Source organism: Ochotona princeps, chromosome 19 (genome assembly GCF_030435755.1).
Source record: "Ochotona princeps isolate mOchPri1 chromosome 19, mOchPri1.hap1, whole genome shotgun sequence".
NCBI classification, from domain to species: Eukaryota; Metazoa; Chordata; class Mammalia; order Lagomorpha; family Ochotonidae; genus Ochotona; species Ochotona princeps.
Window position 1 is genome coordinate 8,643,131 of NC_080850.1, and position 15,306 is coordinate 8,658,436.

At 45.9% G+C, this 15,306-nt stretch overlaps 1 protein-coding gene across 1 annotated transcript in view; it reads left to right on the forward strand.

Annotated features, from left to right (window-relative positions):
- SLIT3 (slit guidance ligand 3) overlaps positions 1–15,306 on the forward strand; it is a 596,992-nt gene that overhangs the window by 386,875 nt on the left and 194,811 nt on the right. Inside the window, exon 5 of the mRNA XM_058677430.1 lies at positions 15,005–15,076. Coding sequence (XP_058533413.1) covers positions 15,005–15,076 — 72 coding nt within the window. The remainder of the gene's footprint in view (positions 1–15,004; positions 15,077–15,306) is intronic.

Here is a 15,306-nt window from a genome sequence, read left to right on the forward strand (position 1 = left end):
TTAACGTATTGACATGCTTAATTGATACGTGTAATCTAAGACCATTTTCATATCTCATTTCCATACGCTTTCTGTTTTAAGAGAAGTGAGGAGCTGCATCATATATTAAAAAAAGTCTCCCTCTATAAAAATGCTATAGATTCATCTGCATCTGACATCCCAGGGGACCGCTTCCTGCTTCTCTGTTTGATTCTGTGCCAGCTACTCCTCTAAGTGGTGCTACTCAGAGGGAAAGTGATGTATGCCCTGCTCAAGTGCCTGTCAGGCCCTCTTATGATCAATAGGAGAATATTTATATTAATAAAGCACCAAGTTAATTAAATAAAACGGTCCTCTGGGTAAACTTAAGATACTAGAGGATGGGCAAGAATCAATATATTCAACCATTTGAACATTAAGTATGTGCCTTGAAATTTTATGGAGCTTTTAAGAACTTGCTTGGTAATGCAAAAAGTTTGAGACCTGAGCAACTTCAGCCAGAACCTTGTGCTGTGGCATCCAGAGCTCAGGGAGATAGGATGGACTGGAAGCTGTGACAAATGGAACTTTTGGGGGAGCTCTCACGGGAAGATTTCCAGCTTATGGGTCAAGGCTGGGCTGAAGAACTGAGGCCTGAGCTTTGTGCAGAGTCGGCCAGAGGAGCTGCTAGTTCCTTGTTCTCAGAACAGCCTGCCGTGGAGACCCCTGGGCTCCCTTTCTGCTCTTGGTCTCCTCAGCCTCTGCCTGCCCCGTCCACTCCTGTTTCTCTCTGCCTCTTGCTTTCTCAGCCCATCTTCACTGAGTGAGAGTGTGTGTGCACCTGCTGCCATCCTCCTCCTCTCTGTGGCTCTGCCTTTCCCAGTTTCTCCTATGAAATGACCATCTCTGGGCGTGTGCTATACTGTCTCTAACTCCCCATCCCTCCTCTTTGATTGTCACCATTTCACTGTGTCAGTCTCTCTTCCTCTTTATCTGGTTTTATCTCTTTCCACCCCCTCATCTTTCTAACTTTAAAGGGGATCACTAGTTCACAGGCTCAGCCCGTCCACACCAGCACTGACATGCGAGAACACTGGCTTTGGAGCCGGTAAGAGTGAGGGAGAAAGAGGTTCATGGTGTCCTTGCCTCCAGCAGCCTGATGTACTTACAGAAGTGACGTCATACCTGCTGCACCTCTGTCCTCTCCCATGATGCATCCTTCAATTTTCTTAGCTGAGGCGGTGGGATTAGAGTTAGTGTTAGGCTGTGTTGTAGGTCTCTTAGTAAAGACCCTGGGAAATGGAGGCCATGAGACATTTTTAACAATTTGCTGTGGTAGTAATGACAAACCCCAGCAGCCTTCTCCGTGTGACTGGCTCTGCCTTCCCCTTGCTGGTGTTTCTTGTGTGGCTCTCAGCCTGGTTAAGACTCCCTCGAATCCCCAGCTTTCTGCAGGAGACAGAAGGCTCTTCCACTGAGAGCTCAGTCTGCACAGAGGCAACTGCCCTGCCCTTGTGCTCTCAGTCCTGGTTCAGGTCAAGGCTACTTCACCATCTGACCCCTGCCCAGGCTATTCTGCCAGCTGCCTTTAGGTTTATTTCTCCTCCTCCTTCCTTAGTCTCCTGCTGACTCCACCCTTGCACAGCCATGCTTGTACAAACCATCATTTTGTAGCCAGTGTCCTGAGTTTGCAGAGAACTGGATGACTTCATCTGCTGTTCCCCTTCTTTGGCCTGCACCTGTTCATCCTAGAGTGTTTGGAGGGTTCTGTAAGGGATGTGTTGCTGCAGGACACAGGAACTTTGGGAGCATATCAGGCTAAGTAGAACCCAACTATTTCCTTCCTTGTGTTAAACTTGACCTGGATTTCCTGCCTTGCAGCTTTAGAGTTCCTAGGCGATATTCTCTGGAGCAAAGGAAATGGGGGTTTTCTGTTTGTTCATAGTGTTTAAAGATGGACATGAACAGGTGTATGTACTGGTAATAACGAGCATTTATTAAGTGCTTCGTATAAGGCAGATAGCAAGCATGAGCTCTAAGTTCTTTTGCCATTTCGTAATAATTCAATGACTTGAGTGTTTCCTCTGGTCTGCACTTTACACAGAAGGAAACTGAAGTTTAGACAGCGTTCCCTGCCCATACAAATGGACATAGCGAGTAAGAGGCCAAGCTGGAGTGCACACAGGGGGCTCCAGGCTTACTGAGTCATATACCTCACTACTTCCCACTTACAGGACTCCTGGAGCCTGGCATATAAGGAAAAGAATTGAGTTAGCAGTGAAAGCGTAGCTCTGGCTGTAGACAAAGTGGAGACATTTCACATGGAGTCTCCCTTTTGTCCTTTCTCTACTTCCTACCTTCCTCCACCGAGGTCCTCTCTTTTTCGCTGGGAAAGGGACTCATTATTGTATCTGGCACGAGACTAGTGGCATCCACTTTGCATCCATCACTAATTAATTTAGTCTTTGCGGTTCACTGGATTCTCCTGACACTCCTGTCCCTTGCTTAGTGCCTTTCAAACTGAAGTCCAGGAGCAGGCCTGGGTTTGGATATGAGTGTGACATTCAAACTCGGTGTCAGTGTGTTGAACTACATCCATCCCAAAAGAGAACAGCAGCTCTTTCTGCTTGAGGCTATGCCAGAGAGTCCACAAGTGTGAGTTATTAGCAATAACTGCAATTGGTTTGAAGGGAACAATAAATAATACGGGGGGTCACTGTGAGATAGCTCTTCCACACTGTGAATGTAGCCTCTTATCTTATATTTCTGCCTTCTTCATTGACCATGTGCTTCAAGAAATAGACCTTGTATGTCAAGGTGCTGAGCTCTCATGGAGTGGTTTTCCTGCTCTGATAGAAGATCAATTTGAGCCTTTTTTTTTTTTTTTTTTTTGGTTTTACTCAGATGGCCCCAGCATAGCACCTGAGCTTGACCATGGAGCATTCACTTGCTTATTGGGTCTCTGAAATGTGACAAGAAGGAAAGGCACACCCATGTCTTCATGGCCTAGGGATGTAGCCTGGCATTCCAATTTCCAACCTCTGGGCAGCTGCAGCCCCAGGCACTACCCCTGTCCACCCTTAGCCCAGTGGTCACAGTTTCTTCACTGAGACAGTGGGCCATGCGTGAGGACCTATCCCAGTGCTGTGTCCCGTAGAAGCGGGAGTTCAGTACAAATGAGTTTAGAGGGAGGCCAGCAGTCAAAGAAGCCTTTTTTACACCATTGGTTTGAACTTTTAAGGTTGTACTGGGGTGGGAATCGGGAAATAACCTCCATTCCTCAACACCTTTGCCCCATGAACTGCCTCTTTTCTTCCCTCTCCTGCCCCCCATTTTATTTCTACACATCTGCCGCCTCTGTGAGGCGTTCCTATCTTTGAGATAGTGGGGCAGGGAGGAGTCAGATGCCGATGTGAATTGTCTGAGACACTCAGAACTTTCTCCCTTCCCTGTTCTCCTGGAGGCTGATACAGATCCTTTGTTCCGAGTTTCCCCACCAGTGCTGGGAGACAGAGTGGGCGAGGGAGGAGCTGTTCTTAGAAACAAAACATTGTCAGACATGCAGCCCTTTTCTGGATTGAATTCATTTTCAAAATCTATTGTAAGCTCTTTAGAAGAATCGAATTACCTGTCTGCTTAACTGCCCATCCCACATAGTTGCTCATTCCCATGCTTTAGCATCACTCCTAAGCCCTTCTTGGCCAAAGGCTCTCTCCAGGACTCTTTAGAATGCAGGCCTAGTTTTGGTTCTCAAACGTGAATCCCGCCAGGGACGTGAGGATAGAGGGTGGAGAAAGAGAGCAGAGAGCTCTGTATAATCTAGAGGGACAAAATGGGCTTGGGGGAAAACGTGATTCTCATCACTTGAGTCTTTTATTCTCCGTCCTCCACGAGTCAGGCCATGGCATGAAATCACATTCACTTACTTTTTCTATCCATGTTACTGATAGATTCTGAAGTATGCATCAGGCCCCACACTCAGCCAAAGCTGCTAACCACATGAAGCTCACGATTTAGTGAGGAGCCTGTTGGAAAACATCATGGCACCTGCAAGCTCCCCCCGCTGCAAAACACATGGCTTGTATGACCAGCAACCTTCCTGAAAGGAAACTGGCCTTCCTGCCTGCCTAGGTGGCTCCTGTGCCTTTGGTAAAGTAGGATTTCATGGTGTTCTGGCACAGTTGTTGAGTTTCAGAGGCTGTGTTAATGAAGGATTGGCCATTTTGCTTGAGCTTTGTCTTTCAAGAAGATAAAGCGAATAGGTTAGATTCATTATACACACATGCCTTTTTCTTTCTGGTACCAACAGAAAGGCACCCAGCACTAGCTGAAGATGTTTTTCCAAAAACACACCAGAAGCGCATTCCCTATGCCCTTCAGGTTTGCCAGTTGCCATCCAAGTAGATGTTCAACTATAGAATGATCTGCTTCCGAACATAGGCGATCAGACTGGGAGACAAATGAGGGTGCCCAGGTCAGTAGTTAATCACCAGGCAAGCCAAATGCACAGGCTTCGTTTCAGAACAATTCCATAAATGCTTCCCAGCCCCTCTCCCTCCCTCTCGCTCCCTAGCTTCCATCTCCTAATTACAAAAGCTTTTTGGCATGGGAATGTCTTTGTGAAGGAAGAGAGGACTCAATTTGGGCCATCTCTGAAGAAGACACAGGAGCAAGGACGCTTCTCCAATTAATCAGCAAATGCCTGCCTCCAGCTTTCGGGCCAAAAGATCGATTTACATAAAGCTACTTCTCCAGATGAATTTACCGGCCCTCCCCTCCTTCCTCCCCCCTGCCTTCCCCTTGTCCAGGCATCATTAGATATGCGACTGGATTTCAGATTGACAGTGTCAGCTACGACAATCAAATTAGGGATGAGAGCCTCAGATGGCTGCCAAGGGAGAGAGATGGAGGGGAAGAGGGTGGGGGTGGGGTAAGGAGGGGAGGTTTAGTAAGCCTTGAAGGGGGCTGGATTACACAGAAATAGGCTGCCTTCCCTAATCCCCACTAGGCAGACACACAGCTTCCAACAAAGAGAAGAAACAAAATACCATGGACGCCCACCAAGCCTCCCAAGCAAGGTTGATAAATTAAAGCCAAAACATCCCACCGGGCATAAAAACAAGTAAGCTGCTATCTTAGCTACATCATGAGATCCTTAGGCTCAGATGATTTTCAGCATTGAATTTCTACACCTGATGTGAACTTGCATCCCCCCGCCCCCCGACTTGGGTTCGTGCTGATGTATGCAGGGAATTTGGAATCAGATGCTTATAAATTAGAATACTGATCATCATCCCTGGATCATCTAGTGACGTAGGGAAGCCTGGACCATAATGCAAGACCTAGTTGGGCTGATAATGAGAGCTCCCCAATCCCATCTCATGGTAACTGTCTCCTTGCTAAATTGTGATAATCCCAGGGATTAGTGAGTGGCTGAGAGGCTCAGCCTCTGCAATGTTTGCTGGAGATGATCAGTCGGTCACACTGCTGTTCCATGGACAAGGAGTGTGCTAGTTGAAGCTGCATAGGATAATTAAGAAAGTTTCCATTTGGACTGGAAGCATGGGTTAACCCTGCCAGCCTTGGAAGAACGGTTTGAAAAGACTCAGAATAAATCCTATAGTTGGAAGAAGGTTCTGTGCTTGCAGGCAGGATGCCTGATGCTTTTTTGGATCCAAAGATTTCAGCCTCGCTTGACTATTGTCTGATAGCACACCTAAACCTTCTGGGTAGTTCTATATTGGGTGCCTTTAGCTGGGATCCATCATGTAAAATCTTTTCTCCTCTCAGCAATAAAATTCCTAGTATTTGCAGTGTCCAATTTCTTGCCTTTAGCTGAAAACTGAATTGCCCAATCCAGAGCCCCAAGAATTACGTTTAACTTTTGAGCACTTGGAATGTGGTCAGTCCAAGTTGAGATAGGTGTCAATCACCCATCAGATTTTACAGACTTGATCTGCAAAAAAAAAGTAAACTATCTCATGAATATGCTCTGTGCTCAAATAAATGGTAATATGAAAGGTCTTCAAAAAGTACATGGAAAATATAATTTTAAAATTTATTCATTTTTTGGAAAGGAAGAATTAGAGGAGGAGAGATCTGTTAGTTTACTCCTCAGATGCCCATACTAACCAGGGCTTGTCCTGGCTGAAGCTAAGAGCCCACGGCTTCATCCAGGTTCCCAAATGGGTGGCAGGGGTCCAAGTCTTTGGAGCATCTTCCACTGCCTGCCTAGTGGCACTAGCAGGGAGCTGGATTGAAAGTGCAGCATCCAAGACCAGAACCTGTACTCCAGTATAGGATGCCATTATCACAGCAGTGTGCTGGCCCAGCACATTATCTTTTAAAAAAATTTTTTTTAAAGATTTATTTATTTTCATTGGAAAGTCAGATATACAGAGAGCAGGAGAGACAGAGAGGAAGATCTTCCGTCCGTTGATTCACTCCCCAGGCGGCCACAACGGTCAGAGCTGAGCCAATCCGAAGCCAGGAGCCAACAACTTTTTCTGGGTCTCTTATGCAGGTGCAGGGTCCCAAAGCTTTGGGTCATCCTCTGCTGCTTTCCCAGGCTACAAGCAGAGAACTGGATGGGAAACAGGGCTGCTGGGATTAGAACCGGCACCCATATGGGATCCCGGGTGTACAGAGCGAGGACCTTAACCACAACACTATTGCGCCAGGCCCCACATTATCTTTTAATCACATTTATCCCCTCATATTTTGAGTATGTTGATTTAAATAAAATACCTTATCAAAATTAATTTGGACTTGCTTTTCCTCTAACATGGCTAATGGCAAATCTTAAATTACATCTGTGTCCTATGTTAAATTTCTATGGATCAGTGCCATTCTAGAATTAGGTAACCTCCCTGGAGGAAGGAATGATGGCCTCCATGTCTTCACTGCACATGAGCCTGAACATGCACATCAACTTCAAGCCACGGCTGAAGCATCCCGTTATGACATAAGGCATGACTCGATTTTGATTATTATAGAAAATGAACATAGACGGGCCCTGCACTGCCCCAGGTATCCCTTGCCTTGATGAAGTGCTGTTGTTTCACTCCGCTGGATGTCCATATTGGTTTTTACCAATATAAGCTGGTATAAACTGGACGCAGACATTCGATCCCTAGACCCTCTGCCTGCCTATGACAAGACAAAGTCTGTGTGCTAGTCCTAGAGCTAAGCAGTAATGCTAGTTAGCCTCATGTCCAGCCTTCTGTATCCACTTTCAGCTTAATAGTCACTCTCCTGCCTCCATTTGGTCAGTAAGCTCCCTGTGAGTAAGCCTCTTCACTTCACTGTACTTGACCCTTTGAATTTAACCCTTGGTAACAACTCTAGATCTGCAGGGCAGTCTAGCTGCATTCCTGCTCATCTGCCTCCTGCCAACAACTTGTCACACAGATGTCAGCTCTTCTAGAAAACTTCAGGGAATCTGTTGTGTTTGAGCCTCTAACAAGGCTGTCTTTATCCCAGGCTTCCCTAGGGGCTTGGGAGAGTCAGGGCGAACGAGTGCTTTTCTTCCACTGTGTCTTGGGATCCCAGAATAAGGATGTAACATGCTAGGACTCTCACATGAGCCTACATGCTGAGACCCTGCTGTTTTTCTAAAACACAGATAAAATGTTGTTACTCTCCCCCATGCAGGCTTCCATTGCGATTCTATTCATCCCAACACAACAGCAGTCACACACCTGAGACACAGGAGGGCTTTGAATCTTGGATCCAAGATTTAAACATTTAAGATAGTGAGATGGCGTATTTGCCAACATCTTGCTGGTGCAGTGAAGATGGCATTTGTTTCTGGAAGCACATTCTACATTAGTGTTTAGGAAGCACCTGTGTGTCTATCATCTATGATGCTTATCCCAGTTTCACAGAGGCCCAAGTGGAAGCTCAGAAAATTGGACTGACACATTTACAGACACACAGCCTGTTAAGTAGTCATTCTGGGACCTGAAGTTAGCTTTTAATCCTGATACACTAATCATTCTACCCATGCTGTTGAAGATGGTTCAAGATTTAGACACTAAACCTATCCCAAGGTGCTGGTTCAATCAGTCTTGGATGGATCCCAGGAATTTGCATTCTTTCATTATTTAGGGAAATAAAAAACCTGATGCCATCAAATCAATTCTGACTGAATGGACACCATGAGCTTGACAATGAGAAAAGGAATCACATCCCTGAATCATACCAAACTCAGAAGCATCTCTTTATACTGTTGTTATTTTTCTCAAACTGCCCACTTTAAAAAATGAAAGCCAAGGAGCTGAGGCAACAAGGCCGTGTCCCCTCAAGCCCTAGGCACTGAGTAGGCGCTTGTCCTTTCCCCCTCACACTAGAAGGCGTTTGGCTTGGGCTACAGCAGAGCTATGAAAGTGGTGTGAGTTTGGCTTCAGGCTTGTTTCTTGTTGAAAAGGAAAAGCAGTGAAAGGGCTGTTGTCTTTGTTGGAAGTGTCTACATGTTCGTTTTAGTTTCCTCAGTGTCAGGGAGAATCGGTCTTTGTGTGTGAGATAAGCAAGAATGGGAGCTCAGGGAGATGGAAATGTTCTGTTCCTGTTTGTGTCTTAACCTTGACCAACTGTCAACATGTAGTAGGTGCTTAATTCATTATTGTTCAAGGGAGTGAAGACCTGAGCAGACATTTGATCTACCCATTCTAATCCCCCGAAGGCTACAACTAAGGGGTGTTTGTTTGTGTAGCAAGCTGCCCAGAGGAGCCCACAATGGTATTTTTTATTCAGTGACTTTTTATCATGAATGGTAAACTCCTAACTTCAATGAAATATTCAGAGACACAACTGGAGCAGTGAAAACAATTGAGTTTGGGTGTGTTTGCTTTTGTTGCTATTGGTGCTGGATTTGTTTTGTTTGACCCCCAGGGGTGTTTCCATTCCCCGCATCCCTGGGATGGGTGGTGGTTATTTCAGGAAATGGTTGTAGTCTGTGGCAGTCTCCCTCAGACAAAGGCTGCCATTGACCTGACACCCAGCTGGAGGAGCCGGTGCTTCTTAGCTGGGGCATATGCTTGGGGCTCATTTGATTTTGACAGTGACCTAGCTGCAAACATATAATCTTGCTTATTAAGATAAATTGCCTGCAGAAGAGATTTACCTATTAAGATAAATCCTCCCCGAAGTCCACATTGTAAAATCCCCAGGGAACAATTTTTTTTTCTGTACATTTTCCCCTCCTGCTGTATAAAATAAGGTAAATGAAACAATATCATTTGCTTTGGTTCCTACAGCAGATGATGAGTCACAGGTTTACCGTATGTTAGGAGTTAGGATTGAGGTGGGGAAGCAAAGAGTTCAGCTTTGAATGGGCTGGTAATACTGAAAGCACAAGAAATTTTAGATGTGTAGAGCAGATTATCAACGGAAGTTTGTAAAGCTCTAAATGACTTTTGACTGACAGTGAAGATACGAATCAGCAGAGAATAGAACTTTGAATACATACTCAGACCCATGAGATTCACAGCGGTAATGCCCTGCCCCAGGTCCCAAATCCAGTCATTCCAAATATAAATGCTTTTCAGATCATTCCCAGTGTTAGTCCAACTAATCATGAGTTGAAGTATTTATTTTTGTGTTGTACTTAAAGGTGACAATTATTCTCAGGGGAACTAGGGAAGTAACATGTAAAAAACAACAAACCCCATTGGATGCTACTGTGAGTTGTTTTTATTTCTCTGGTAGCTTCCTACGTGGCTTCTTGATCCTTTCTTCTGGACATACAATCCTTTTTAACTGAAAGCAAGATAGAGAAAGATTCCCCCATCTTCTTGTTTCCTCCCTACATGCTTTCAATGGCTGGAATTGGAGCTGGGCCACAACCAGGAGCTAGAACCCAATCTAGGTTTCCCACAAAGATTGCAAGGACCCAACTACTTATGCTGCCTCCAAGACTGCATCAGCAGGAAGCTGGAATCAGAAACAGAGCCAGGCACCTCAGTATGGGATATTGGTGTTTCAAGTGGCATCTTAATCCTGCAGCCTACACCCACCCTTTGGATAGACCATCTTTGGACAACAATGCTTTCATGGACTGAGAACATCTTGATTCAAGAGAATGGCCCTTGAAGGCTCTTAGAAATGTTTTGAGTTGGATCCCCGTGCATTCCCTTCCCCACTATTGGCTTGCATTCTTCACTTCTTTTCACTTCAATGCTTAAATCATATAACTGGGAATCTCTTCAGGTATCTGGCCTCATGGCTAGAACCACCTCACCTAGTCTTGCTGCAGGGAGATGGGAGAGGCGGGAGGGCTGACAGAGCCTAGGATTTTCATTTTTCTTGGATGGTCCCTAAGCAAGAATTGCTGATGTGGTACTCTAAAAGTCCCCCCAAGAGACAGGAACACCTGTGGTATTGGGTGAAGGCTAGCATTTGACTGTACTATGTCCTGCTTCTGCCAGTTCCCATCCTTTCCTGATGTGAACTGGTCAACTTGGGAGTCCCTGATTCAGTGTCTGTTTCTGAGAGAGCCCAACATAACACAGACAATTTTGGTGATTCAAGCACTCCTGTTTCATCCAAAAGAATCTAGAATTAAGACCGGCTACTCTTGTTTAGATGATAGATGAGAGAAACTTGAATACCTCCTTCCAGTTTGAGGGAATAAGGCCTGAAAACGTGGATGCATTTTATTCCTTGCAAAGACAGTGTTACGGGACTGATAAGGATCGTTTCCAGCAATGCAAATCCAGGGTTAAATACGGGAAGGCTCTAAGAAGTTAGTGCAGCCACTCATCGCATACTTAACCATGTTCTAGATGCTGAACAAAACGGTTTTGGTGGCTGTACTCATTTTATTCTCACAAGAAACCAATCAAATCAATAAAATGAAATGCTCCAGTGTAAGGATGGAGAAACCCAAGCAAGGAGCATGCTGTTAGCTTGGGTAATTCTTCAGTTCATAGGTGAATCCATCTAGTTCAGAAACAAGTTACTGAGGACCACCTGCGAAGCCTTATTTTGTCAGCTTTCGGGTAAGTTGGGTTTGTCACCCAGGAGCAAATCCCTCTCTGCCTGCTCCTAAGCTGCCATTGGACACAGACAGAACTTGGTGGTGGCATGAACGCAGCCTGGAGGAGTGTGCTGTGCTCCACTGCTTTGCCTGCTCATTGTCTTGCTTGGGGAGGGGTGAAGGTGAAGGCTGTCTTTCACGGATGCTCTGAGAACAAAGCTCCCCTGAGATTGCACGGGGAGTCCCACAAAGCATTTCCAAAGCTCCACTGGAACTAGACAGCCTTTCAATCCATTTATCAAAGTGTCTGCAGTTTCTGTTTCAAGGTAGATGAAGCAATAATAAATTTGCAAAGAAAGTTAATCTGTGTCCAAAGCATTTTAGTAAATTAAATAGGCGGGGTGGTGGGGGTGGCTGCTGGGGGATATATTGGTTCATGCCAACTCTTATTTGAGTTACTGTTTCCTTAATAAGTCCTCTTTGATCTTGTGTTTTTGGATGGAATAATCAGTCAGTTAATCATTTTCCGGAAGCTGAGAAATGCATTTTAGCTAATGCAAGTCTCCTTTTCTTTTGGAGCCCTAATTATTTCAAAGAGTGTCATGATTCTCAGCCCTACTTCCTCACCAACAAAAGCCTTTCCCACCAGCCCTTTTATTGTATTTCTCCAGGAAAAAAAAAATCAGCAAGCTCCTCACCCTGTGTCAGCTTTATACCTTTTTTTTATTATTATATTTTTAATGTTCCTTTTCTGGTCACTTCCTTCCAGTCCTTTCGAGTAGCTTTCCTTATGAGGCGTAGAGGACCAAACCCCAACAAGCAATTGACTAGAACTGGGCTCGGGGCATCATGGATAGATTTTGTTATTTTTACCAGAAATGGTGGTTCTTGTGTCTCTCAAGGATCACACACTCAACAATAGCTCTGAGCTCGGGCAGCCCGCTGAGATAAACACACCATTAGGAACCCTCACAAAGGCCCTGCAATAATTGTGAAGGGATGGTTACCGAAAATGAAGCACCCAGCCCTGAACCCTCCTCCACGCCCCATCAGTAACACCATTAAAACTGTCAGTTTGTCAGCCTGCTAGAAGTATTTATGAAATCAATATACAATCCTGCAGATGGATGGCCACAGCTATTGTTAGCCAGAGAAGAGAGACTCAATGGAAAATAAAATTAATAAAATTTACAAGCAGATTGTCATGGGGAACAGATAAATTCCCTCCAATCTACTGTTTGACTCAATGGAGACAGGGGAAAAAGCAGTGGTAAAGGAGGTACAAAGAAAGCTGTGCTTTAAATAGGGTTTTTAAACTAGGAGGCAAGCGAGGTAAATTCCCAGCAAGAAAAGAATGAACAGGACTGGAAGTGGCTGTCCCATCCAAGAGCATGATTTTTGCCTCCATGACTGTGTAGATGGGGGCGTTTCCCAGCACCACTGCTGGACTGACCTGCTTCGACATTGCTCTGCTCTCGTGAGGGAAGAGAACCAGAACTTGTGTTACCACTCTTCCCTTCCTTCCCACACACTTCAAGTTGCCATCCCCTTGCCAGAGTTCAGCATTACTGGAACATGTGCCCCATTCGTCCCACTTCTGTTGTTATGGCTAGCAGCTCTCAGCCTCGCTCCTGCTTGGTCCCTTGACCCTAGATTTCATCATCAGCCGTATGTTACATGCAGAGCCAGAACCAGAGCTGCTCTTCACAGGAATGCCAGAGAGCATCTCCGAGCCTGGGAGGGTGGTGGGCAGCAGCTTGGCAGTCTGGAGAGCCATCTTGGCTGGGCAGAAAAGACTGGGCTCATTGTGACTACAGCCCAGATGCCTGGTAGAAATTGCATTAGTTGGATGACAGGACCCTGGCCCCTTTTCCAGAGGCTGATGGAGAGCAGCTGAGTGGCCTCGATGACACCGCCTGACCTCAGCTGTCATCATGGGCTTTGTTCAGCGTCCCAACTCCAGGCTGGAGCCCTGCTCATTGAATCAGGCCTGGTTGGTGGCGGGTCGGGGAGCCTACCGTGGGGCTCACTGTGCATCTAAATTTGTTTGCATCAGTTGCAGACAGAACAAAGTGGATGTGGCATGGGGCAGTACCTTTTATTCAGCTCAGAAGCCATGGGGCTCACACCTGTACCCTGTTCTGATGTGAAGCCTAGCTTTACAGCCCAAGTGTGGCTCCCAGATATTTTCCAGGCATCCTGACTTTTAGCCAGGTCCCCGCCCTCCCAGAGCATTCAGCTTATCTCAGCAGGTGGGAATACAAAATGGCTGCCTGTCTTCTGCCCCCTTGTCAACTACTCATATAGACTTGCCTGGAGTTTTAGGGGAAGATGATGAGTGGGGCTGTCCTTCTAAGCAGCTTTTGTTTCAACGCCCTCAGAACAACCATGTGGGGGCATCTATAATGCAGTCATTTTGGGAACACCTCTGCACCTGCCATTGGCAAGTTCTCACATGGACTTGTGCCAAAGAAATTATAGGACGCAAGTCTCCAAAATATATGGGTGGTCATGGCCATCCTAATGTTTCTTTAAATTGCAGATAGATAAATGCTTGCCCAATCATTTGGAATCCTATCGCCATCACAATTTGGCGCTATGCAGCTGTTAAAAATGTTGGCATAGATGTGAGGTCAGTGATAGGACAGATGTTCTCAATACCATAGGCAAAAAGGGAGGTTGTGATAGATTGTCATCTGTAATATAATATATGTAATATAATGTCATATTGGTGAAATTTATTTGTTGCTCCTAATAAGTACCAGTGGTGATGTCTAAGTTATTTTCTTTATTGACCTGAACACTTGAAGATTTTCTGTGTATTCTTTTCAAAACTAAGGAATGTTTATTCACATGGATGAGGCTCCTTTAAAATTTATGGAAGATGGATTTTATTAAAAAAATAAGTGGATGTGGGGGCAAAAGATACTGAAATGAATGCATTTGAGGCATCTTCTAAGAGTTTGTGAGAAACTCTGCTGTGCAAAAAGCACAAATTTCAAAGATATATTTGGCATTCAAAAAAATTGCTCTTAATTGTATCTTCCCATGAACTTTGTAAGTGCCTTGTTGTCATATGTTCATCCATCCTTTCCATCTGAACGAGGAGCTGACTGTGCCTCCAGGCTCATCTGTGCAATGGCCCCTTCACACCACATTTCTTGGAGATGTTTCTGGAATGTGAGGCTATGCAATATGGGCTGAGCTTCACAGATAGTGCAGGGCAGGACACTGTGGTTAGACGCAGGAGGCCCTGCTTGCCTCTGCCAGAGGGTTATTCACAGATCCAGGCAGGATCAAGCTCTGAATGAAATCAGGCTCATGGGTTTGGCCTTGCAATAAAAAAAAAAAAAAAAAAAGAAACTAAAACCAGAAATGGCATTGTTATCAGGAAGAGAAACTGAGGCATTGGGAATGTTTGGACTCTGAGACAAGACTTGAGTTTCAACCAACAATGGGACTTTATCCCATAACCCTCCTTATGGCAACCGATTAGGGGCAAGGTGGTTAATGCTCATTTTGAATCGGTTTCTGGAAATTCATTTTCAGTGCTTTGTGCCCAACTCGAGAAAACCCAGGAGTAAGTTGAAGCACTCACCCCATCACAAAATCAGATGGCCAGATTCTGTTCCCATCCTGGATGACAAGGACAGAGAGCCCTGAGCAACCAGGGCAGCCCTCGAGAGACATGCCATTGAGTGGTGTTGACCCTGCTGTGGGGGAGGGGAGGGATCAAGAGGTCGTCTTTGGGAGGTGGCAGAACAGAGAATCAAGTGTCATGTGTGCAACAAACAAGCCAGCATCTTGGCTGCTGGCCTGGAGGTGCGAGACCACCCACAGCGCCCGCCCGCCCAGGAGGAGCTGCTCCTGCTTGGTAACAGTTTCAGCCTGGGCCACTGCTGGCAGAACAATGCAACCCTGTAGCAGCCTGGGGCCTGAGACTAAACAGTCCCGCCAACATCTGTGACAGCCTAGGCAGCTCCCACCCAGGGGTTTTGTTATCATAATGAGATGCAGAGCCAGTGGACCCAGGCTCTTTTAACGTGGTGTGCCTCTTCTCTTGTTTAGAGATCTGAGCGAGAACCAGATCCAGGGGATCCCAAGGAAGGCGTTCCGAGGCATTGCTGACGTGAAGAACCTGTAAGTGCTCCATTTGCTTACTTTGCTGCTGCATGTGTGGCAAGCTTGGGCTCTGGGGCCAGGGCAGGGGTGCAGATTGGGACAGGAGGACCAGGCACCTTTAGAGATCAGCCTGAGGGCCGTGCCTAGGTGATTGCCAGGGCCCAGAGCCTGGTGTCTGAGCCTGGCCCCCAAACTTATCTGGGTGGCCTCCGTGTCAGTGTTCCACAGCGTCACCCTTGTCTTTTGTC